The sequence below is a fragment of the Pimephales promelas genome, chromosome 23 (genome assembly GCF_988280905.1).
Source record: "Pimephales promelas chromosome 23, fPimPro1.hap1.1, whole genome shotgun sequence".
NCBI classification, from domain to species: domain Eukaryota; kingdom Metazoa; phylum Chordata; class Actinopteri; order Cypriniformes; family Leuciscidae; genus Pimephales; species Pimephales promelas.
In genome coordinates, this window is record NC_142791.1 from 18,806,237 (window position 1) to 18,833,053 (window position 26,817).

General features: G+C 42.0%; 1 protein-coding gene and 1 long non-coding RNA gene across 5 annotated transcripts in view; one reads left to right on the forward strand and one right to left on the reverse strand.

The window, feature by feature from the left end:
• slc27a6 (solute carrier family 27 member 6) overlaps window positions 1-21,137 on the reverse strand; it is a 42,994-nt gene extending 21,857 nt beyond the window's left edge. Inside the window, exons 1-6 of the mRNA XM_039663758.2 lie at window positions 20,534-21,137; window positions 19,456-19,665; window positions 17,739-17,897; window positions 14,722-14,846; window positions 12,909-13,103; window positions 2,928-3,018 (exon numbers count right to left, since the gene is read on the reverse strand). Coding sequence (XP_039519692.1) covers window positions 2,928-3,018; window positions 12,909-13,103; window positions 14,722-14,846; window positions 17,739-17,897; window positions 19,456-19,665; window positions 20,534-21,005 — 1,252 coding nt within the window. The 5' untranslated portion in view covers window positions 21,006-21,137. The remainder of the gene's footprint in view (window positions 1-2,927; window positions 3,019-12,908; window positions 13,104-14,721; window positions 14,847-17,738; window positions 17,898-19,455; window positions 19,666-20,533) is intronic.
• A 1,600-nt stretch (window positions 21,138-22,737) lies between these two features.
• LOC148969440 (uncharacterized) lies at window positions 22,738-25,756 on the forward strand. 4 transcript variants are annotated; one of them, XR_016149616.1, is made up of 4 exons: window positions 22,738-22,869; window positions 23,155-23,318; window positions 24,628-25,238; window positions 25,356-25,756. It is a non-coding gene; the product is annotated as an uncharacterized LOC148969440 (long non-coding RNA). The 4 variants fall into 4 exon arrangements; XR_016149615.1 differs by lacking the exon at window positions 22,738-22,869 and having other exon boundaries at window positions 22,908-23,318; window positions 24,628-25,031; window positions 25,112-25,238; window positions 25,356-25,755; XR_016149617.1 differs by lacking the exon at window positions 22,738-22,869 and having other exon boundaries at window positions 22,908-23,318; window positions 24,628-24,664; window positions 24,862-25,238; window positions 25,356-25,755.
• Window positions 25,757-26,817: the final 1,061 nt, after the last annotated feature.

The following is a 26,817-nucleotide window of genomic DNA, read 5'->3' on the forward strand; positions in this document are numbered from 1 at the left end:
CAGCATGGGACTTCTCCTCACCCCAGCTCTCACCACCCTCAACCTATTCCAAGACGGACGCTCATCTGAGGAGTATGTCGGCAGGTTCCTGGAGCTCTCTGCTGGGGTAAGTTGGTCAGATGACGTCCTAAAGTCAGTCTTTTGGCTGGGTTTGGACGATCATCTGTACCAGCAAGCCCCAGCAGCAGCGTTTCCAGGAACCTTCGCCGAATACCTGGACCATGTGTTGTGGTTGAGTGGGTCAGCCTTCACCGTTGGTGAGGCTGAAGATGACAGCACCACTCAACCACACACACCCACCATCATCACCACACCTGCCATCATCCCCTCTCCGCTAGTTCCGTCTAGCCTCTCAGAGCCCGAGCTCTCTTCTTCGCTGGTTCCGTCCAGCCCTCCAGAGACTGTATGCTCTTCACTGCTGGTTCCGTCCAGCCCTCCAGAGTCTGTATGCTCTTCACTGCTGGTTCCGTCCAGCCCTCCAGAGACTGTATGCTCTTCGCTGCTGGTTCCGTCCAGCCCTCCAGAGACTGTGTGCTCTTCACTGCTGGTTCCGTCCAGCCCTCCAGAGACTGTATGCCCTACACTGCTGGTTCCAACCAGCCCCGTCCAAACCGTTCAGCCCGCCCCAGAGACCGTCCAGCCAACCCCAGGGACCGTCCAGCCGGCGCCAGAGACCGTCCAGCCGGCGCCAGAGACCGTCCAGCCGGCGCCAGAGACCGTCCAGCCGGCGCCAGAGACCGTCCAGCCGGCGCCAGAGACCGTCCAGCCGGCGCCAGAGACCGTCCAGCCGGCGCCAGAGACCGTCCAGCCGGCGCCAGAGACCGTCCAGCCGGCGCCAGAGACCGTCCAGCCGGCGCCAGAGACCGTCCAGCCGGCGCCAGAGACCGTCCAGCCGGCGCCAGAGACCGTCCAGCCGGCGCCAGAGACCAGGATCCCACCCAGCCTCCCTCTCCCGCCTCCTCTCATCTGTCCTCCATCTTCTCTCCTGCCCTTCAGCTCCGTCATGTCACCCCCCCGGTTCAGTTGGATTCCTCACTCCTTCCAGTCACCCGTCAGCCCTCACTCCCTCTGACCTCACCGTGTCCCTCTGTGCCCCTGTCGTCACTTCCGTCACCTGAGCCTGCGGTGTCACCATGGTCCCTCGGTCCCTCCTCAGCACCATATGTCATCTGTTCCTCAGCTTCACCCTGGTCTCCTCTCCCATCTGCTCTTCCATTCCATCGGCTCCACCAGGGGTCCTCCCTCCATCGGCTCCGCCCTGGTCTCGCCCTCAGCCTGCTCCGCCCTGGTCTCGCCCTCAGCCTGCTCCGCCCTGGTCTCGCCCTCAGCCTGCTCGCCCTGGTCTCGCCCTCAGCCTGCTCCGCCCTGGGGACGCCCTCAGCCTGCTCCGCCCTGGCCACGCCCTCAGCCTGCTCCGCCCTGGCCACGCCCCGCCCCCAGTTCGTCCCCCCTCCTTCCTCTGTTATGCGGCGTGAGGTCACGCCTCCCGGGAGGGGGGAGTTCTGTCACAGTCCTTCGTCTGCACCATCCTGTCTGCGTCTCCAGCACTACACTTCCCATGATCCTCTCGTCTGCACACCTGAACTCACTCCCTCATCAGCCTCCCGTTCAGCGTCCTGTTCATCTGTTTCACCTGTCTTCACCTCATTTAGTCCTGATTCCCCTGTGTATTTAGTTCTCCCTCCTTCAGTCTGTGGTTGTTGTTGTTATGTTAATGTTACCCTGTGTTCCGCCTGCCTGTATCCTGTTATTTATTATTAAAACCTTTTGTATTGGAGCTTTTTGGACTCTGCCTGATCGTCTGCCTGCACCTACCCCGTGACACCCTACAGCTTACTATTCATTTTTCAGATATTTTCTTGAATATGACATATTATTTACAATTACAGTCTGCATAAGATTAGACTGTATAATTATGTTTATTTATTTGAGGGTACATCCTTTGCTCATTATCACCAAAAGTTCATTTTCATCAACCTCGTAGGATCAACCAATCACGGCTTTTGAAATGATGACTATTATACCTAGCAACGGGGTCAACCACACCTCCTCACTAATATAGGATTTTCCATCCATTCCTTGCTCAGAGTTCACTGAAAATGTTCTGGAATCACTTCTAAGCTAAAACTCCTGCAAGGAATTTTTAGATTAAGTTAGGAGCTCTCTGAGAGGATTCTCAGAATCTTTAGGGATACGGGCCCTGATATGTTTCTACACGTAGACTGGACTCCGTTGGGGCAAATTCAATTGAATGGACACGATTTGTAAAGACATTAAGGTGTGTTCACATTTACCAGTGTTCTGCAAATTATCAGAACAACACTGGACCTCTCTTTACTCATTTAGCAGGCGTTTTTACAGATTTTATCCAAAGCGACTGAAACCATCAGCTTTCAATGCAGTTCTCTTCCTTCACAACTCTTCATTACTTCACATTGATGAGGAAAAGTCTGTGTGAACAGTTGACAATAATTTCTGCAAACTCTGTTTTGAAGACAAGTTCCAAGAGAGATTTATGTGACTGTTAAATTACACCTGTTGGTAACCCAGGAAAGATTAATACTGCAGGCAAATATGTGTTTTTCTCTTTTGTTCGTGTGCTGAGGCAGTTCCTGTCATGATGAAGCTGGGGTTGTTGTTTTTTTCTTCTTAATTTTTGCATGCAATCCTGAAATACAGTATATTGTGAAAGGTTATGTGTTGTGAGAAAGCACTTTCGAGTTTGGGACAGGTTTGGCAAGTTTGGTCTTAAGATTTACCAGCAGTAGGCTCGGGTCAAAATGATCTTGTCATAGTTAAAGTTCAAGCTTCAGTTTAAAGCTTGTGCAGACTTCCAAACCAAAGGTGTAAAACGCTAAAATAATGTTTTGTCAGTAAATTACACTGGCTGGGCTGAATCTTTCTTCGAACGTTTCTGATGCACTCACCTTTCTGAACATGCTGGCAGAATCCATTGTGGTCTCTCACAGGCTCATCTCTGATCAGATCATACTTCACCAGATCATACTTAAAAATCAACTGCAAAAACAATCAGAACACTCTGCGTTACAGACAGCATGATCCTATGGAGAAATATCAGCTGGATGACATCATCATTCAAACAGATAAGACTGATATGAACAAACACTACCTTCAGCATGAACGCTGAAAAATATTTCAAATTTAAGGACTATAATCTATGCAGATCTTGTATCTTTAAAAACATTTCTAAGATATATGTTTATTAATTATTTCCTCCTAATTAAATCTAATGAGCTTGATATGTAGTTATCTTCATTGATTATAATTAGTGGTCAACCGATATTTATGATAACACACGGTTTAATTTAAAAGACAATGTACAACACATGCACAATATTGATGCAATAATATTATTATTTATTTGACATATTAACTACAATAATTTGAACTTGATGATCCTAAAAACAGATTTAAACATCTTGATTGCATATGCATACAAAAAGATTTCTCTAATAAAGATGAGGTAATAATTATAATTACAATTATAACAATTATATGTAAACTTCAATCACTATTTATTTAGAGCCTCACAGACAAGGAGCCTCTTTTCACTGTGATGAATGTCAGTGGTACTGCCATTTCCTCTAGGGTACAAATAGTGTTGTTTATCTGGTTCTGGTATATTGCGTTGCCATTTATATACACATACACACACTATAAGGACAAAACCACTTAATTCCTGAATTCCCATTGCAGACCCATTGCCACAGGTGTATTAAATCTTAGCCCTGTTTGTATCTGTATTTATTATAAAGCGTAGGTCAGTGTAAGAGGCGCATAGTCAGGCACGGATTAATGCACGGGCCAGCAGGGGACCTTGTAAAAGTTACTGTCTATTCTTTTCAAATAATTATTCTTATTTTATTTTTATTTTCAGTAAAATTGTGTTAAATATTGAGAAATAATGTGTGTTTTTTTCAGTTGTAAAGTATTAACTAGTTAATAAATCAAATAAATAATTTTAATGTATTGCTGCGCTGTTGAGAAGGACATCTAGAGGCGAGTAAAAAGCATTGCGATTGCGTAATATAAAAGTCACGTGTAGAAGACTGAAACCAAAACAAAAATGAGTTTAAAACCACAACCAAGTGGATCAATGAAAAGAAAGCACAAAAAGTACAAAGAAGCAAGAAAGCTCAATTACTACAAAAGCTACCAACAATCTCCAGCTTTTTTAAAAATGCAAACACTGTTAATGCAAACAACATTTCTGCTGCTTCAAGTGAAGATGGCGCTAGCACAACTAACCATGATAGCAGTGATACTTGAGCCGGCCTGTGAATACTACAGCCCACCGGCGCCGCTAGCCACCGTCACAATCACCATCACAATGTCAGTGGAATCAGCGGAGCGTTGCCGATTTTTACGCACTATGCGCAGGGATGGATTATGCTGATGATGTGCCCTGGGCAAGGATGTCTCAAAGGCCCCCTTCACCAATTTTTTTGGACAACAGTGTTGTACCTGTATGCACAGGCGCCGCAATAGGGCAGGCAAGCCAGGCATTTTAAGGGGACCTTCAAGGGCTTAATTAAACAATTAGAAATGTTAATATACAGACGCAGCAACATCTCTCTCTCGTTACGCTCGTTATGTTACCTTTTTCAAACTGGTGCAGCGCTTACTTTACTTTGCAGTTCTTTGCACCATGTAAAATGCATGATTTGATTCGTTAAACATGAAAAGGACTTATCCTTCTGTCATGGCAGCTCGCTCTAACTTTAACCTAGATAAATTGTTTCAAAACACAAGAGAATGCGTGCTGATAGTGACCCTCGATGAGGGGAGCACATGGTCCACCTGGTAGGCAAAACCAGGCTGTAGGCAAGAAAAAGAGGTTTCAATAGGGAACCAGTAGAAGAGAATGAACACTTTAGATGAGCCAAGGCGCAAGCTCGCCTTCAGCAGCTGCCTGCTAAGACCAGCTGAACTGATAGCAAGAGGCCACTAGCTTCCTCAACCCAGCACCGCTAGGAAACCACTCACAGGGAGGCCTGGTGAAGCCTACTACCTGAAGCCACAGTGTGTGGTCAGTTTTCCTTCAGGGAGGCCTGAAGGGGCCTACTGCCTGATAGTGAAGTACGTGGGGAACTCACCCTCAGGGAGGCCTGGTGAGGCCTGCACCCTGATAACCACAGTGAATGTGGGAGCTCACCTTCAGGGAGGCCTGGAGGGGCCTACTACCTGAAAATCACAGCATGTGGTCAGCTTTCTTTGAGGGAGGCCTGTAGGGGCCTACTACCTGATAACAATAGTACGTGGGGAACTCACCCTCAGGGAGGCCTGGTGAGATCTACTACCTGATAACCACAGGAAATGTGGGGAGCTCACCTTCAGGGAGGCCTGTGAGGCCTACTACCCGATGACCACAGGGAATGTGGGAGCTCACCTTCAGGGAGGCCTGGTGAGGCCTTCGACCTGATCACCACAGTATGTGGGAATTCTGCTTCAGGGAGGCCAGGTGAGGCCTTCTACCTGGAATCCATAGTATCTGGGTATTAAACTTCAGGGAGGCCTGGTGAGGCCTACTACCTGATAACCATCCTAAGTGGGAAATCGCCTTCAGGGAGGCCTGAGGGGCCTACTACCTGATAGCAACTAATTATTGTTACCTGATAACAATACCTGTGGTTTACCAGGGTGTGGGCCTGTCAGCGGCTCTAGGGGTGACGGAAATAAATCTGTGCCCAACACTAGGGAAGCGGCCCTACAACCGACGCTCGAGCAGTAGCTCAGCGAGGTAAGTGAAGCCTATACTGGTGGCCAGGATAAGTATGCTAGTTCTGCACGGCAGGGTCGGGCAGACAGAGCCAGTCTCAGACAGAGCAAGTCTCTCCAGTCTCAATAAAGACACGTTGTACCAGGAGGCCTATTTGATGCCTACCCCAGGATCTTTATAAATCATACCTCTGCACCATGCTACATTCATCTTACCTCAGAATGCAGAGAAGAGGGTGGGCCTTGGCCTAACGACTCCCAAGGGAGGAGGCTGTCATACAGGGACACAGAAACCTAAATACATGTTAAGTGAAGTGTCAGAGGCGGAAATGCATTATTTAGTACAGTGCCTCACAATCCCTGGCACAGCCTAGGCCAGCTACAGAGGCGACCCTCACGAGGCCACAGCCTCGCGAAAAAATAGTTATTATAATTCTGTACAAGGGCTGCAGAATTGCTCAGCCCACTGAAAACCCAAGACAGAGCTCAAGGGGGCGATGTACCCAAGACAGAGTCAGATGGACCCGACTACTGGGCTGGACATAAGATCGATCTGAAGCTCTAGCGTTAGTCAAACTTCAATTAATTCTATGAGAGAGAGACCAACTACTCTACCCTGAGGTGGCTAACAGCCAACTGGCCATTACACACACACACACACACACACACACACACACACACACACACACACACACACACATATATATATATATAAAAGCCCTCTTAATGGACTAAACAGCTCACCTGCGGCGTGCAGAGTGAAAACTTGCCAGACAGTTCAATATGAACCTGGGGTCCACCACTTTACAAGCCTGGAAGAGGCGTTCTCACTAACCCAAGCCTAGGCGGGCCATCAGAACATCGTTCTCATCATAGGCCCATCCCCAGGCCCGGTGTTATCATGCTGGGCAGTCGGTTTTAAGAGGAGAGGGCCAAATTAATGGCCCTCTGGGGAGGTCATCCATCACCGATGCTGTGTGCGTTTGCGCTGTATAACCTCCCTCAAATCCTTCTTCTCGGCACCCTGCTCCGACACGGAGGGGCCTGGTACACCTGCAGCACCACCATGGTGTGCAGGGCAGCACCAGCCTGACCTGCTGCAGTGTATGCCCTGCCATTCAAACGAGTTGTTGTTTTATGCGGTTTGGATGGCAGGGTTGGAGGTCTCGTCAATGGGCCCGCTGATGTTGGTAGATACGAGCAGAGTATGGGCTCTTCCATGCCTTCTCGACCTCAGTGTGCAGGCCAGGAAGGAATGGAAGTCTCACCTGAGCTGGTGGACTATGGCCAGGGAGAAACCGATCATCGAGCCCCGCGAGCAGGCAGCGCTATCCACAACATCCAGCAGCTCTGCATACATGGGGCAGGGTGGCCGAGAAGGTTCAGTATTTACCTGATCAAAAACCTCCTCCACCATCCCCTGCGCCACCTAAAGAGCACTAGCTGCAGGAACATTAGGAGAAAAAGCTTCCTCATTAACCTGCAACTTGCCCTCATCAGTCGTCGAGTCATCTGAGAGGTTTACAGCCCTCTCAAAGTGATCGACGAGCTCCATCTGGGAGCCCCAAGATGCGAGTTGGCGCTCTGCCTAAGCGCGAGCGGGACCTGAACCACGAGATCCAGATGATGAGCACTCTTCACTCGAGAAGAGGGCCAGACGAGAGTGGAGTGTTTTCAAGGAAAAACACTCACAGTTTGCACAGAGTGCTCCCTCGAGAACCTCCCGTGCTTGCTCTTCTCCCAGACAAAAACGCACAGATCATGTGCATCACCCGGAGTGAAGACTGAAAAGTCTTAGCCTTCTCTGTACGTTTCATTTCTTACCTGACTAGCGATTCAGACAAACAGTCCCTGAAGACGATAAGATGGTCTGTCATGTTTGCAAGGTGCCCTTATATACTAGCAGGTTGCACGTTAATCATTCGCGCTAGTGATTCACGGGCTGTCGACGGTCAATGTGATTGCCTTGATTTGATTATGATTTCAGACACCTGTCATGCCTGAGGCGTTCCCCAATGCGTCATCAACGCGGTGTTGAGTTCCCTTTCGAAAGGGAACTGTTTTCAGCCAAATGTTTTAAAACATTCCACATCTCAATAGCATGCCATTCCCTGATTTTTTTTCTCTCTCCTTTCAATCACCTCCTTTATTTCCTACCTTAAAGAGATGTGACAAAAACGTTCTATTCAAGTATGGAGAGTTTTGAGTCTGAGGAGATCTAAAATCTCCCTCAAACCTACGATGGCCCACAGCCTTACAATTTTGAGCCTCCCAGCCGTGAGACAGATGAGGAACCAAACAGAAATTTAAATAATTCCTATCGAAGAAACATAAATATCTGGTGTGAAGAGAACCAGTGGAGAGTTGGTCAGGTGTCTTGGTAAGTATAGGCATAACTTAGAGGTGGAACGGTACATGTATTCGTATTGAACCGAAACGTATGGGCATCACGGTTCGGTGCATGAATATACACACAGGGTTGAAATAAATAAAACTTGCGTGCAAATTAATTAATGCGGAACTACTGTTAGATACGCGGTAGAGATGCGCGGTAGCCTATCAGAAAAGGTCAGTGTGAAGAGGTTCAGTGTGTGTGGAAAGAAGACAGGGTCGGTGTGACTGGGACTCGCGTTTATTCAGAAAAAAAAAAGAAACGAGGCGCACAGTAGCGCATTCGCCACTATAAACAAAACACGCGATCAAGACTTGCTTCTCAGTCTCGGTTGCAGTAGCCGCGTGCGAAGTCCCAGTCCAACTCTCTCTCTCTCTTTCTCTCTCTCTCTCTCTCTCTCTCATTCGCCGGTTATATACGATGGTCTCTCCACGGAAAATTACTGCAATCAAACACAGGTGTGCATCATCTGCACTTGACCTACTTACTCACCACACGGCTCAGTCCTTTCTCTCCCGCTACAGACTTTGCAAAAATCACGCCCCCTCGCCACAGTCAGGTTTGCCGAAGTGCATTTAATTTATTTATTTTTATCCCTGCGTGCCGATCGGAGACGGAGTTCACTGCTGATATTCTGAGATCTTTCTAGTCTCGCGGCTGTCATCAAAAAGTGGTGTCTGTGACTGGTTTTAATGGTGTTTTTGCACCCAGCACAAACGCAGTAATTCACCATCGTGATAATACACCTGCATATACATTTCTTCTTCTTCTTCAGGGTTTAATTGCGGTTGGCAAACCTGTTTCCTGCGTACACCTAACTAACTACCTAACTTATATAACTAAATAAATAAATGTCCTAATCAAATAATTCTCTCACTCTGTCATTCGTACAATTACCAACACAGGTCACTGACTCACTCTCAGCGACCTGGGGAGACGTCTCCCTCTTATGACGTCAAGCGATTCGTTTGGGCGGAGGAGCAGTTTCAAGTGAGGACTGAAAATAACGAACTTTTTCATCTTATATTCTGCCTTTAGGTATTGAAAAACATACAAAACAATACATCAACTTGACAAAGGTGTTTTTCCCCAAACTATTTTGTGTTAATCATACTTACAAATTTAACCTGACATACACACTTTAATAGTGTTATGGGCTTACAAGTCGGGTCCATTAAAGGCTACTTGAGCGGCATCCAGATTTTCCATTAACTGATGTACGGCGCTCCCTCCCCTGAGATAAATAATTCACAAACCTCCTTGCTGATCAAAGGGATCCAAAAATCCCAGATAACTGATGCCAGACAACCTATAACACTAGACCAGAGGTCTCAAACTCGCGGCCCGCGGGCCAAATGATATTTTGTGGCCCCCTACTTGATATTAAAGTTTAATGTTAGTGCTGCCCGTCGTTGCGTTTGCCACGTTTTTTTATTATTATTATTTCTATCCCTTATGGGCTACCATATATAGTCTCGTGACAACTTACGGTGGGTTTGTTGTCAATGGTTGTCATAGACAACCACGAAGTACAAATATACTGCGCCTGGAAAAAATGAGCACGTCGCTTCAATTATGAGCGCGCTGGGCGCTTGATGCGCGCCTACATTTGAAACGTACTTGAGCGTGCAAAATATGTGAGCTACCACCACCAAATCAGGCCACAGCTACTGATAGCTCGCGAGAGACGTGTTGGATACCTCTGCTCTAAAACAATGTGAGAATAATTATTTTTTAGCTTGTAATATGTGTTGTGTCTGAACGCGTTCAATGAACGATAGTTCAAGAACACGTTCATATTTTGGGCGAACGTGAACTGAACGTAGCCTACTCTATTACTGCCTGATGAACGTTACAGTGAACTCGTTCATTCTAGTGGCTGTGAACCGAGGAGCGAGGAGGCGTCGGAAGATCATTTAAAGGCGCTTTTCCACTGCATAGTACGGTACGGTTCGGCCCAGTACGCTTCGACTCGGCGCGGAACAGTTCGGCTCGCTTTGCGTTTCCACTGCAGTACCCCTTCAAAGTGTGTGGGACTGATCGTTATTTGCGCGCGCCTCTACTGCCATGACATCATCTTAAAAGCGCCACATTTTCAAACCCACAACACAGGAACAATGGAGACTATCGAGGGGATGGTGTTCCTGATTCTCGGTATCTGGTTGTTTTTAACTGCTAGACGAAAAAATGTGTTTAAAATGAGGCTGATGGCAGCAAAACAAAAATACTGCTAAAAAAGTGTCTCGTGTCTCGTGTCGCAAATCCAATGACGCTAGTAGTGACGCTGGTAGTGACGATTCTGTCTGACCAATCAGTGATCTGCAGTGTTTAGCGTCACATTTTAGTACCGGTACGGTACGCTTGGAACCTCAACAGACCAGGTACCATTTAAAGCGACCTGAAGCGAACCGTACTGTACCGTACCATGCAGTGGAAAAGCACCACAAGTGAGCCGTACCGAACCGAACCGTACCGTACTATGCAGTGGAAAAGCGCCATATAAGGGTTTTATGAGGTCGGTGAAGATGGGAAAATCTTACATGTCTGTGCTTTGCCTGTCGATTAAATGATTGTTATCTGTGGTTGTATATGGGCTGTGGCAATAATAATAGCCTAATAATAAAAAAGAAGCTCGCAGCAACTTATGGAAAAAAAGAACTATGAACTAGTTCATTTTAAAATTTGTGAACTGAACTTTGAACTAGTTCATGTAATGAACTTGGTCCAACAAGTTGATAAGAAGGTTTGCTTTGATATGTGCAAAGTCAGTTTGACAATTTGACACTATACATGTGTAGAAAGAATTATTTGTATTTCAAAAGCAGAAATTGTTTTATATATTGTCAGTAATAAAAGGAAATGTGCCTTTCTGAAAAAAAAAAACATTCAATATAATAGTGTTGTATAAACAAAATAAAAAGCAAATATGACTATCATCACAAAGATGTTGTGTATAAGAAAAAGACAAAGAAAGTTTGTAAAATTAACTTCAACTTTCAGAAGGACATCTCATGAAGAACCAATCATGTACAGAAAGGAATGTTCAAATTTAGAGGAACAGTTCAGAAGAAACGTTAAAGCTAGGGTATACGATTTCAAAGATTGTTCATTATTAATATCCTCGTTTAGATGCTGGTTATGGTTATATAGTACAATCCTAACAATATGAATAGAAAAAAGAATGAAAAAATCCATTCACTCTTTTGGCTGTACAGCCGCAGAAAAGTTGACCAATGTAAGCTGTGCGGCCGCACAGCTTATATTGGTCAACTGCTCTCATCCAATCACCAGCTCCACTTGAAACTCCGCCTGGCGCTCGCGTCTCCAACCCAACCGCACCCACCCCCGCCCCCCTCCATGTGCAAGCAAACAGCTGACAGACTGTCTATGGTAGCTAGCTAGTAGCGTCAGATCAGCAATGGATAAAGCAATGGATAAAATATAAATATAAACGACAACAGCAAGCGGCCCCTGCTTGCCCCTACTGTAAAGTTTGGACGAAAGAGAAAGTCTGTGGAGGAAAGATCAGAGATTAAAAAGAAATGTGAAGAACGCCGGACTCTAAGTAGGATAAATATAGCATCCTTCATTGACCGTTGGAGAAAGCTTCAGGGAGATCTGGGCCTGAAAACGACGCTGACACGGATGACTTTTTGTTGAGCAGGTAAACATTGGTTTATTCTTTTATGGTGTGACGTGTTACATGGCTTTTTATCAGTTTGACAACTTGCTCATGCTGCCGGTCGGTATTGGAATGTTAGCCGTTTAGCATCGCCTATCACAGGTCAAAGTAATTATATTTCTTGTTCGAGGTTTCTGTTCGAGCCGATCGGAATTTGAACAAGATGCGCTGCGTGCTGCAATAACAATTACTGAAAACCTTAGCAATACTAGTAGTATTATAATGGTGGTGGGGAGTTTAGAACATTTCATGTGTTGCTAATCTTGCGTTGACGTGAACTGAAACGTGAAATACGTCAGGGATCAGGTAGCACAGAGGGGAGGGGGGTGTGTGTGGAGGGGCGGAATGAGTTTTTTTAAACTTCCCTACGATCTCGACCGATTTTTAACATCGTATACCACAGCTTTAATAATAAAGATTGAGAAGATTGGATCAGTTGTGCTCCATTTTTGGAATACTTAAATCCACTTTTTTTTTTTTTTAATACTTGATGTGGCCCGGCCTGACCCAGACTCTATCCCCAGTTAATTTGAGTTTGAGACCCCTGCACTAGACATTCAATTTCCCCTCACAAAAGCACTCATTAACATGTCTATTTTCGTTGCATCTCCAGTAAATAATTTTTGTTCGGTCTCATATGTTTGACTGTGCAACAATGTGCTTAAAAACTTAAGCTTAGCATACAGAGTACTCTTGTTTAGAAAAATTGGACTGCGCACATGTGTACTGTACCATACACTAGCACATGCGTAATACCTATACTTTGAGCTTAATTTAGGAAAAACTGCAGACAGAAAGCTTAATTTGCAGCCTGAACCAGCACATAGCATTAAAACAAATAAACACACTCAAAGAGAACATCTTAAACACACACCACGGATGACATTTTTCTGCTCTGGTGGTCATTGACCTTGGGTCTTTGACATCAAAGCAAAGAGATGCAAGCAATGACTTATGGCACAATCCGATGTTTGATGTTGAGACGCAACCTTATAGATCTAGTTTAAATATTTACTAAGAGTTGCTTATCTTTTTGTTGCCCGTTTAACTTGACAATCATAAGCCCACGGTGAATTGAAGAGTTTCTGAACTGACCTTGTAAAAGAAATTGGAGCGGCCAACGGCTCCGACCTTGCCGAGGTGGTTCATGAAGCACAGGTTTCCTTCAGTGGAGCCGTAGATCTCACACATGCGGATCTCCCCGAAACGTCGGAGGAACTCTCTCCAAACGTCCTGCCGGAGACCGTTCCCAACACCCATGAGCACCTTGTGATCCTTCTCATTCTCTGCCTAACAGACACACACAAAGCACATCAAGACGAAGCTTTTCACAATCAATTCTATTCCATTCAGATTTATTTGTATAGCGCTTTTCACAATATTTATCATTTCAAAGCAGCTTTACAGAATACAGAGTCCACATTACAATTTAGAGTGATCTGTTATCAGAGGTAACTGTCCATGCATTTCAGAAATGTACATATACAGATCGCAGTTAGCAAAAAATGTATTCAGTCAGACTACAGAGATGCCTTGGATTCCCTGAGAAACCAGCAAAGTGGCATGCTTGACGATTGAGTCCAGCGTGCAATTAATGGGGGAAAAAAAGTTTAAAAGAACATGTGAATTGTGTTTGACCATGCATGTTTTGAGTTCACTAGCACACTGCTAGGGTGATCTGGGTGATTGATTATGTCAATGCAACCTATAGGATTCTTCAATGCAAGTCCAAGTGATTTTTTTCCTGCAGTGCTGCATTTCTCAGAAAGACCGTGTGTGGGCGAACAATGCGAGCCAATCAGACCAGCAGAACCACTCCATATTCACAACAGCCTCGTGGATGTGTGTGTTGTCAGTTAAAGCTCAATGGACTGACTAACAACATTTCCTGCTCTTACCAGAGACATGTCCCACTTGGAAAACTCACACTTAATGTGGATGTTCCTGCTGCAGAATGTGTACTTCTGGTCTTACGTGCCTGTCACTGTAATGTGTTGTGCGTTTGCTTAGCAAGCACATCGCTGTACGGACTCTCCGGGCCGTTAGAGGACAGACACAAAGAGATCTTTGACAGACTCTGGGACACGCTGGCTGAACCGTGAATGAAAAACATTAACAAAAGACCCATCTGTCAGTTAGCCATGAGAACGCTACACAACCCCACACAAATCGAAAAGTTAGTTTTCATGGATTCGCAGAGCACATGGAGACATTCTTTGCAGAGTTTGTCTGCGTGACCAGACACACACTCTGCAGTGGGCTTCTGCGTACGTACCCTTCTGAAGTCCTGGATCCGTAATTACAGTAATGAGGCATGACACATAATGAAGACATTAATGTGGAACTAACAGGACCGCGGCGATTCTTGTTGTTATGAGATTATGTAAAATACGCGCTTTCATTTACACAATCTAAAACCAAGCATTTATTATGTCAAAATGAACGACCTAAAACTAGACAGCATCAAAAACAACACGACTGCATTTGAGTCATGCTCAGAAAACACACAGGAAAGGGATTGTTACGTCATTTTCCAAAACTTACTTTCTTCAGTGGAACACAAAAGAATTTCCATTAAACATTTAAACTTTCTATAAAAGGGTTCAAATTAAGTCAAAATTTAATTGCTACATATTTTTAGATATAATAAACCTGAGTTTTATACAGACATTTACATTTTTATATCAAGTTTTTCATCACATCAGTTCTACTCCAATTTGTTGTTGAAATAAAAACATTTTTTATGTTTTTATGACCGATTTATCCAAACATGCATTAAATAAAAGTGTATAAATACCAATTTTGCTGAAATTATCAGGCAAAATGACAGCATTTTCTGAGAATGACCCACATCCTGCATATACCCACACAGATTTACATGAGGAAACAGTGAAATGAGGTACTGTACCACAGGCTGATTGCACAGATATCGGCAAAGCTCTCCTATATACTGGAATATGGTGACATTGTGTTTCCTGCAGTCATTCCAGAACTGAGAGGCTGAAAACTTCTTCTTCAGGACACAGGTCGCACCTAAATGCCAAAAGCACAGACACAATATGTTTGACTGTGCAACTATGTGCTTAAAAACTTAAGCTGAGCATACAGAGTATTCTTGTTTAGAAAAATTGGACTGCGCACATGTGCACTGTACCATACACTAGCGCATGCGTAAAACCTATACTTTGAGCATAATAGGAAAACTGCAGACAGAAAGCTTAATTTTCAGCCTGAACCAGCACATAGCATTAAAACAAATAAACACACTCAAATGGCTCGTTTCCACTGAGTGGTACGGTACGGTACAGTTCGGTTCGGTACGCAATTATTTGCGTTTCCACTGTCAAAAGTTGTGAATGGTACCAAAAAGCCGAACTGTACCGTTCCACTTTTTGGGTACCCTTTCGTTAGGGTACCTAGCACAGTGAAAGGGTACTAAAAGGTGGAGCTAGACTCACTGCAGAACGCTGATTGGTGGACAGAGTATCGTCACTCGCGCGTGCTACAAGGGCATTAGAAGCATATAGTTGAAATTCTACTGTTATTGTGTCACGAAATGTAGTTTTAAGACTTTTTCAGGCGAGAAAATAATTTTTTAAAGATCAAATCTGTGGTTTATTTATAGATTTTTGATAATTTGACTGAGATCCATTCCAAGCGATCACCGGACGCTCGCGCTCGTGTCCCCCGCCTGGAACAGCCTTTCCTCGGCTAGTCATCCTGATGTTTACCGCTGACTCGGACGTCTCTGTAGTGGTTAAACATGAGATATAGTTCGTCTTGTATAAACCTAACAGGTGAACTTTGGTCTCGTGAATCTATAATTCGTTTCCTGGCCAATAGTTTTGGCAGAAGGCTACGTGAAGTTTATCTTTGAGCGCTGAATTTGTATATTTGACTGACTGAATTGTTTCTTGATATTATTTAAGCTTTACTGTATTTTGTACCTTTTACGTATACTTTTATAATGGCTATTATTGATAAAATTGAAATTCAACAAAAAGAGATAGTTTTGTCATTTTTTATTTATTTTATTACAAGATCATCTGTAATGTTGTTTATTGCAACATTTGTAATGCGATATGCAATACATTACATTAGATATCGCCTGGAATATGTTTAATATTTTTAAATTTAAACGAAAAGAGGCAGGGTTGTTTTATAATTAGTTTTGTTATTAACGTTACATACATGCAGTGATAATCTATGCGTTGCCTGAACCACATTTATGTGCTTTAGAATGTTTAAAATGTATTGAAAAGAAGCAGAGTGGTGTTTTATAACATATTTCGTTTTATTGTTGCCTAAAATAAACATACATAGATAACCGGAGTCGCAGAGCTCAGTGCCGCTTTCAAGAACGCGCTGTTCCATTAGCAGAATTACTGGACTCGCGTCCTCGGGATCATTCTCCTGAGTCGGACTTTGCGTTGGCTTCTTGGAAACGCCTAATGCCAGCGCTTGTTTCTAGTGACAAACAGGCCTCGAAGCAAGAACAAGATCTGCTGTCTGTCATCGATTGTTGTTTACTATGTCGCTTTCTTCGCGCGAAAATGACGTTGATCGCTTCTTTCCAGCATACCACGCCTATCAAGTAAGGGTACTGTTGGCGGTGGAAACGCAAGCCTGATCATGGTGTACCCGACCCGACCCGTACTGTACTGTACCGCACCGTACCGTACCCCTCAGTGGAAACGAGCCAAAAGAGAACATCTAAAACACACAACACGGATGACATTTCTGCTCTGGTGGTCATTGACCTTGGATCTTACTTATAAAGATAAATGCAATATATCATTCATATATACTCATTTATTATAAGCATTACATTTATTCATTTAGCTGATGCTTTTATCCAAAGCGACTTACAATTGCTATATATGTCAGAGGTCACACGCAATATAATTTATTTCGTTACATTTGTGGTTTGCTATTCTTTTATATGTAAAACACTGTGCAATAGTCTTAAGACCCGTACACACCGGGACGAATATCAGCGCGCGTTATTCGTCAGCGTTTTTCAACGCGTTTTTTGTGTTCACACCCAAGCGTTTTTCGCTGACGATGAGCCGAGTGAACATGGTTGGTTGCCATTCACCAACACTGGGCATGCGCGTGCCGGTGTAAACAGTGAATGGCGAATCAGGGAAGGATACGTCATGACTGATAACACCCAATCATAGAGCCAAGCGTCAGCCTCTGCGTCAGCGTTTCTGAAGTTCTCCGTTTTGTCTCGTTCACACTAAAACGCCCTCTGGAGATTCAAAACGCAAAACGCAGCTGGAGCGTTTCTAAACTTCTCCGTTTTAGGTCTTCGTTTTTCCCGTTTTAGTGTGGACGGGAGGTGCAAACCGCAAGCGTAGCAAAAGGTCTCAGTTTTTTTTTTAAACGAAAACACAGTAGTGTGGACGGGGCCTAAGTCCAGACGAACTGTGGCAACGTTTCCAAGACGATTGAGGAAAACTTCAGAAACGTGATCCGCGTTTTCAGTCGTTTTAATGTGGACGGAGATCGTTTCTAATACGCAGATAAAACGCTGGTGTGGACGGAGATCGTATTCGTTTTAATTCTCCGTTTTTAAACGAAAACGCAGTAGTGTGGACGGCGCCTTAGACACAGGAGAATCGTTTTCATTCAGGAATAAGTTCGGGTGGCTGTTTGAACCGAGATCGCCATCTTTTAATGATTGAAATTTTTCTATATATCTTTTTTTGTATTCCACATTAGAAAGAAATGCATACAGGTTAGAATGACATGACATGATCATTTTTGGGTGACCCTTGAAGAGCAAGCCATAAAGATTATTTTACCCAATCTGTGTTTGGATTAGATGAAATGAACATCAGGAATTACCACATCAAGAAAGCATCAAGGTTTGTGATCCCCTACAGTTTTTTCATTAAAAGGTTTGATTAAGAGAATTACCCAATTCAATGGTCCCTCCAATGCCTACAAGCGAGGCTGCACTATGATACAGGGGGAGGGGCGTGTAGATGACATCACATCCTGTCCCGCCGTATGCCCAAAACCCAGCTGCTGCTTTCAGAGACTGCAAGTGTGTGATGACTGCAGCTTTGGGCAGCCCTGCAACACAAAACACGCCATGACAATACAGAAGAGTCTGGCTCCTATAGGCAGAAGAGACAGTAACAACAACATAATCCACACTATGAAAACATGGATCTTCGCAAGTCAGTAGTCCCATGGTGCGTCCCAATTCGCATACTATCCATCCTAAATGGTATTTGAAAATAGAATTAGTAAGTCCCAAATCGTAGAATGTTGAAATGAGTGTCCCTAAGATACCCGGATGGTCTACTATTTCCAGTCAGAATCTAAAGTGCAGATCCATACACACAAATGATTATATTATCCGATCGTGGTTGTATCTTGCTATTAGTGTTAGTCGATTTTAGAGCTGCATTTGATACTATCGACCACAACATTCTTTTAAATAGATTGGAAATTTATGTTGGCATTAGCATGGTTAAAATCATACTTATCTGACCGTTATCAAATTGTTGTAGCAGTAAATATCTTATCGATCACAACTTCAGTATGGCATACCACAAGGCTCAGGACTAGGAGCGTTGCTGTTCACTCTGTACATGCTACCCTTGGGAGATATAATTAGGAAGCATTGTATTAGTGATCCTAAGCTCTATATTTCTTCACGCCCTGAAGAAAATTACCAGTTCACAAAATTAACAGAATGCATAGCTGATATTAAAAAAAAATGGATGACTAGATTCTACCTGGGTGTGCTCTTTGATACAAATCTTTCATTTGAAAGTCACGTGTCCAGTATCTGTAAAACCGCATTCTTCCATCTTAAAAATACATTCTAAATTACATCATATGCTCTCAATGACAAATTAATACTGGACAATTAGTTCATGCGTTCATGACATCAAGGCTAGGTTATTGTAATGCTCTAATGGGTGGTTGCCCTGCACGCTTAATAAACAAACTACAGCTGATTCAAAATGCAGCAACTCGAGTTCTTACCAGAACCAGGAAGTTTGACCATATTAGCCCCAGTTCTGTCAACACTGCATTGGCTCCCTATTAAACATTGTAAGTAATCAGCAATATATATTTTTAAATTTATACAAAGCACAAAATGGTTTAGCTCCCCAGTACGCGAGCTCTTAACGCATTATAGTCCGTCACATCTATTGCGATCTCAAAATTCTGTCCGGGGACTGTGGACACTTCCCATAACACCTGATGTACTCGTTACATCTTAAAAGGGGACATATCATGCAAAATCCACTTTTTTAGCCCTTAAATGCATTTTGTTGTATATTTGGAGTGTTTACAAGTACAGAAAAGAATCAGAATATAAAGATATAAACGAAGCACCTGAAGAGGTGCTTCGTTTATATATTTATATTCTGTTTTGGTCATATTTTTCAACCTGTTCAGATTTTTCTGTTTTCTATGACGTTTTTTGAACTATCGCATCACCGTATTTGCAGCAGAACTGCCAAATAAGGACATTGACTACCGGTCCAACACTTCGAGCAATCCGCCATTATTATTTCTCGCTCCGATTTTGTAGTCCAAGCTCAATGATGCAGAAGTTACGAGAGGGCAAGTCAAAATGTGAGAACAGAGATGTCCTGAAGTCATCACATACCGGTAGTGCCAGAGGTAAAGATGTAGAGCGTAGGGGTTTTGAGGCAGGTAACGGAGCGGCGCTCGGCTGGGACGGGCTCATGTGAAGCGCTCTCCATCTGATCCAGCAGACTGTGCACATCAGGATGAGCGCTCGCTGCACTCAAACCCCACACGGACACACCACCCTCCCGCAGACCTGGGAGAATCTCCTCCAGAGAGCCTAGAAGATCTGCAAGCACAATCACCATCAATGAAAATCTGTGTTTCAAACTATTAAACGAAGAAAGAAACAAACAAAATATACACGCAAGCAAATAAAAGAAAATATATAAAATATACAATCGAGCAAAAAAATAACAAATTAAACAAACCCAAACGTCAACATAATACTCAGTTTGTACTGTTTGAAAAACGAATAAAGACGACACATTATAAATGATAAATGCTTACCCATTTATAGATAACTTTATACCTTTATTGTTTCACTTCATACATTGTATGCCTTTAAATAATATAATAAGGTTTCAGTGTAATTATACATTTAAGTACTGAGTAATAATAATAAACTACATGTATAAACTAATAAACTACATTACTATTGGGTTAGTAATAGAGGCTGGTTTATGGTTAGTTGCATGTAACTGTTACTGTTGTTACGATTACTTAAGATAGGCTATAATAGATTCAAATGTGAATATTTGAACACTAAGAATGTTTATAATGCACAGCTCGAGCAAAGCCTACTCAAACAGAAAAGCCCAGCACCTGCAGACAGGTTACCAGGGTAATAGGTCAAGGATTAAAGGGTCAAAGGTCAATCTGTCATCATTTATTCTTCAAGTTAAAATCGCAAATCGCTTATTTTTAGCTAATTTGCGAGCATGTTTTGTGTTTTGTAAATATAAATCGGCAAACATCAGTTTATGTTTGCCCATTTATATTTATACATTAGGTAAAAAAAAAAAAACAAAAAAAAACATGTTTTAATGGTCTTTCCCCTGGGTTAATGTTAAGAGATCTAGTAATTTCGTTCGCTTACATAAGTTACACATTTGAGAGCATTGTCGTGTAGTTGTAAAGTGTCAGAATGAGTTTACCTGCTCCGACCACCAGTAGTTTGGCTCCACAGCAGTTCAAGCAGTGCAGCAGTGATCTGGTCTTGATGTTGGTGTTGAGGAACGCCACGGCACAGCCCAGTTTGCAGAAGCCGAACCAAACCGCGATGAAGTCGGGCTCGTTGCTCATGAGGAGCGCCACCGTGTCTCCCGTCCTCACCGCGTCCTGGAACACGCGCGCGATCCTGTTGCTGCGCGCCTCGAGCTCTCCATATGTGTACGTTACACCTTCATAAACCACAAAGGCTTTCTGAGGGATCCGCTGGGCTTGTTGAACAAACCTGTCTACGACCGTCACGACTCGCGAGGATCTTTTGTAGATCTCCAGACGCGCTCCGTACCGTATGACTTTCATTAAATACAAAGCGTCTTTCCAGAAGTATGGAAAACACAAGCGCTGCGCGAGATGCGCGGAGAGGATTCCCGTCAGCAGAGCTGCGATCCATGACAACATCTCTGATAAACAAGCCTGACTCGGTCAAAGTGGTCTAACCGTTAACATTGTTAAACTGCTTCGGGTTGGGGGGTTTAATGGATGTTACAAAACGTCGCTTAGCACTGTCATCCTAATTTATGCAACGTTCAGGGTGTCACGTGACTGTTGTTGTACAACCGTGGGCGTGTCGTCGGGGGCCACGCGCTCGGCCCTGATTATGAGTAGTATGAAGCTGCAGACTCGGAGACCTGCATCTACAGTCCCCCTGCACCCAGAGTCCCGCATTCTCAGACCCCTCGTTTTTCGAGTCAGCGCCTACTATCAAATTGTATCAGATAAACAGAACCTAAGCCAAAACGTGACTAGGCTGTCTTCAATTTTATTTAGAGAATCGTAATAGCTCGTTTGATTTATTTTTTAATAAAACTAATTTAGCTAATCGATACAACATAAGAATAGTCCATTTAATATTTGTAAAGGTAGTTTGTAACAAGATTTGAGCCGTTATGTTTTTTCGCCCTCTTTACCCCGAAAATATTTTGATAGCTAACGTTAGCCTTTAACCTCGGACTTTTTTATATGTCATAAATGCTGCAGTTATTTTTACTGCCCATTTTGTGCCCCCATAAATCTCAAACCCACAAAGTTGTCCAAAGTTCAAAAACATCTCAAGGGACACTCTACAGTCAGAGCAGTGCAACATGAATTTGAATTTTTTTTCTTTCTTTTTGAAAGATCATAAGACATGTGCTATCGTATCCAGTACACCATACATCGATGGAGTTGCCCCTTCCGATTCCAGCAACATATCATTTTATGATTATGCAAAGCGACTTATAAATGAGTTTTTTTAATGCAATTAAAGACGAAAAGTAAAGTCACGAACACAGTTTGTTCTTCCTTTTTTCTTTACAGTAAGATGATGTTTAGGTGATCATTAAATAAAGTAGCCTACTGAATTGTTTATTATTGGTGTTTTGTCTATTCTGATTTATTTTGCTTCGCATTCAAAATATCAAAAAACAGATTTTGTTATGTTAGCATGGTAATGTTAATTAGACCATTATAGGTTGAACTGAAAGAAAAAGTGGAATTTGAATTTTGAATAAAAAATATATATATAAAAAAACAAAACATTGTAGCAATAAAATATCACATAGACTATTTTTCAGAAGATAGTTCAATCTGTAATTGTATCCCTTCCATCAGTAACAATGAGTTTTTTTGGCACAGGCATTAAGCAGGGAACGCAAATATTTATTGGATAATTTATTTGAAGACCGTAATATTGCATCCTATTGTTTTTAATTGCATTTGGATAAGCGTAAACTGTACTCTGTGTGCGGGTGTTATTCGATCTTTTGAACAGCAGGAGGCGCTGTGTTCGAAAAATGAGGGGTCTGAGAATGCGGGACTCTCGGTGGGGGACTGTAGATGCAGGCTCCGAGTCTGCAGCTTCATAATATTAGGGTCGCTCCACCCAAAAGTGTCGCCCCACCCCATCGTCCAGAGTGCACTCTGGGGTACTCTGATAATCAGTAATATTATGAAGCTGCAGACTCGGAGCCTGCATCTACAGTCCCCCACCGAGAGTCCCGCATTCTCAGACCCCTCATTTTTCGAACACAGCGCCTCCTGCTGTTCAAAAGATCGAATAACACCCGCACACAGAGTACAGTTTACGCTTATCCAAATGCAATTAAAAACAATAGGATGCAATATTACGGTCTTCAAATAAATTATCCGTGTCGCCCTGCCCCTATTTTCCTGTTCCCGCCTTTGCCATTTTCCTCCGACCCCCTAGGGGGCAGTTTGCGATAAAAGGCAACGGTGGCAGCATTAACGAACGAACGACACTCCACGTTGATTGTGATTCCAAATGGTGAGTAAAAATGGTTGTGTAGTTTTATATAAACATATTTAAAAATGTACCATGATGTTCGTGAATCAAATCTGGAATAGTTTCCTTCTGAAAAAAATGTCATGAATAAAGAATCTTGAAGAACTTGCTCTAATACAATAGCAATATGTTTAGTTTTTTTTAAAGCTATGTTTATTTATGTTAATTATGTTTATTTTAAATCGAGAGCAATAAATTACTTTATTGTTAAACTTTGAATGAATTAATAATTTCTCCTTTTTTTATGAATAATTGTTGATTGTGTAGTGGGTCTGAGCGTACAGCACGAGCAAGCACCTGCAGCTCGGTAGCACAGAGGTTTGGAGCTGAATCCTGCATTAGAGAGAGCCCTGCATTGAAAGTGGAGATGTTTTGTCATACAGCAAAAAGACAAGATCCCACATCGACAACTTCCGCTTCTTCAAACAGAGGTTAGACTTCTTGACAAAAACAGAGTATCACATATTTGTTTGGCATAATCCTCTCCATGTAGAGTAATCTGTTCTATCTGGTAATATCTTTATTGCTTTATAAGGATCTCTTTCAAAGACGGAGACCAAAAACCAAATGGATAATAGGAACAAGCCAGCAGTTACACCTGAATCTGACTTGTAAACTTGTGCTTCTTAGGGTTGCAGTGGTATGAGCTTTTCACAGTACAAAAGCAGTTTCAGAAATTATCGTGGTTTAATGGTATATGGTCCTGCTCAATCAAATGTCAGTCATTTTTAAATATATTATATTTTTAAAAATATTGTGCCATTGCATCATTTTTTACTCCTACTCCAATAACAATAAATATTATTACTTAATTATTTCTATCAGTCCTTTTACTTTAGTACAGCTTTTGGATATTCTGCCCACCTCTGCTGTCACACCACATAGCCTTGATTTTCAAAACTGCATTTACTGTTTGAATTGTGTGATAAAAGTAACATAATTTGAGACTTTTTGCTTTATTTTTGACTAGATACAAAGCTCATCACAGTTTACACAGTTTACACTATTTATTGCATCCTTTCCATCCACAGTTTACATCCGTAAACTGTGGATGGAAAGGATGCAATAAATAGTGTTTAGTTGGGCAACTACTGAAAATAGCATAGGCTAAAAAATTGATCTCGGGATTTAAGATTTGATATAGAGCAATAGTACATTACAGTACTGTAAATAATCAAATGTGTGAGATATAACTCTTTTAAGCATGAAACTGTCATACTGCTGCAACCCTAATATAATATACTGTATAAAAGTTAGTATGCATAGTGATCTTAAAACATTAGTCACATTTAAGTGCAGTAGTAAAGACTGAACTTTAAACATGTTGATAAATACTGATGGTAGGTTAAATTTTAATTGTTGTTGTAGTTAATTCTTGTAAGTTATACCCTTGTAACAGTACAGTACACTCTGTACAGTACACAGTACACTCCGTACACTCTGTACATGGCTTTGGGGCTCCGATTTGATTTTACAGAGTTATGTCATTACCTCATTACATATTTCACGTTAAATAAACAGACATGCATAATTGTTTATTATTATTATTTAAAAAAAATCAGGATGACATGCCCCTGATCAGGAGGTGGTGGTGTGCTCTCATACTGGACAACTTCACTCTGCAAATGCATGTAGCTGTTTGCATGTTCCTACATTAAACATTAGTTTATGTACTACATCTACCAATATACATGCCTACCTCTTGTCATTTGTTTTTCTTGGCACTCAACCTTAATAAAGGCAATGTCTTCGGGGAGATCCAGACCGAGAGATTCAGGTAATTTATTGTGCACATACATTCATTAAGCAATTTCTTTGAATAGTGTTCTGGTAAAACTTCCATTTGTTGGTGAAACAATAGAGTTATTTGTCATTGTTCAAGACAAGCATGTTAAGGGAGGGCTTTAGTGAAGCGCTGCAGAGCTTCTGTCCTAACGGTGGAAACACAGTGTGATTTTGTGCTCTGTGATACAGGTCCAAGGCTATTAACACCGCCCGACCCTTGAAAGCCCTGGCCCGACAGTGGGGAAAGCGGCTAATGTGTGTTGGAGCGACATTATTTTAATATTATCGTTATAAGAGAATATTTATCTCTTTATTTATTATTTTATTCAGAGCATGCAGTTATGACAACAATATATCAGGTTTGTCTGAACCAAGGTTTATATTTTTTTCAACAACATTTATATACAAGTATAAATAACAATGTTTTTTGTTTCAACAGCTTCCCCATGAAATAATAGCAACTGGTGATTCTGCATATTTGACGCTTTCACTGGTATGCAGATGGTTTAGGGATGTGGTCACAAATGAAATTTTCCAGAAAGCAGCACACTTTGCCTGGCCAGACTGTAAGATGTTTTTTTCTGTTCAATGTACATTTCTTGGATTGAAATTTGTGGTATGTGACATTTAAACTTGAATCTCCACACTTATATCTTTTCTGTATTTTGTCTTTACATTTTAAGGTGTGGTCAACTGGAAAAAAAATTCTCCGGACTACCGTGATGAGTTTCGCCGGATCTACAGCTTCAGGGAATGCTTGGAGCTTTTTTTAAGTCCTATCCACCAGGGTACAGGGGAAGAGGAAGACGAGGGGAACTGCTGGGCTTTTACTCCGAAGATCTTTGTACAGGATTTTCCTCGCAGGACTGTTTTTTTTTTTTTTTTGCTGCAGGAAATGAATTTCTGTAAAACTCAAAACTTGTAGATTGGAATTGGCTTTATGCCCAGCTGCACTACTTCCTGAACTTCAGCCAGCTCCCTTGTTTCCTGTCTGCCATTATTGGCCAAATTGATTAATTCAGGCGTGTCTGATTATTGTTGCCATGACTACTGAGGTCAAGCACACCTGAATTAATCAATTTGACCAATAATGGCAGACAGGAAACAAGGAGCTGGCTGAAGTTCAGGAAGTAGTGCAGCTGGGCATAAAGCCCATTGAGAGATGAACTGGTTTTGATGTAGTAATTGATGCAACTAAAAGTTAAACTTAAAGGTCAAACTTGAAAAATTAGAATATTGTGCAAAAGTTCATGTTCAGTAATTCAAATTAAACAGTGAAACTAATATATTTAGTATAAATAACTATTTATGCATATGGCATGATTCTATATAATTTTCAGAGGGCTTACATTTTTGTAATATTCTGATTTTGTGAGATTTGAAACTAATATATTTAGTATAACTAACTATTTATGCACATGGCATGATTCTATATAATTTTCAGAGGGCTTACATTTTTGTAATATTCTGATTTTGTGAGATTTTGAATTTGATGTTCATCAAAATTATAACTTTTGCACGATATTAAAATTTTTCGAGGTTCACCAGTATAGTGTTCTATTGAAAAGCTATGGCAAAAACAGGTTTCACTAATTGTGAATATGGTAAAGTACCTTGGTTCTTTAAGGTTTGCATAAATTCCATTCTGCTGATGCATAAGTGCAGTTTGGAGTCTATAATAAAGAAAAAGTGACAAAGTCTTTGTTTTGTTGTGTTCTTAAGAGCATGTATAGAAACTCCCTTATAAGTTTATTATAGTACAACCATTATTAATTACATTTATGTAAACGCACAAATACTATAATTACCATAGTTAATTTGTGATTACCATGGCTTTTTGGAGCAATAATCAGTGAAGTTTAACAGCCGTAAATGTAGTTAAAAAAAATGTTCGTAGGATCTTACGGAAACTCGTGGTTACTATCAGGTGTTTGCTCTCTCTCTCTTTCTCTCTCAATTCAATTCAGAAAGCTTTATTGGCATGACAAAAAATACATTTTGTATTGCCAAAGCGTCAAAACAACATAGAAAATGATTTGGAACATTTAGTACACAAAATATTAAAACTGATATCATAAAACAATAATAATAAAATGAACAGATTAATAAATAAAATAAAATGGATTTAGAAATCATATATATATA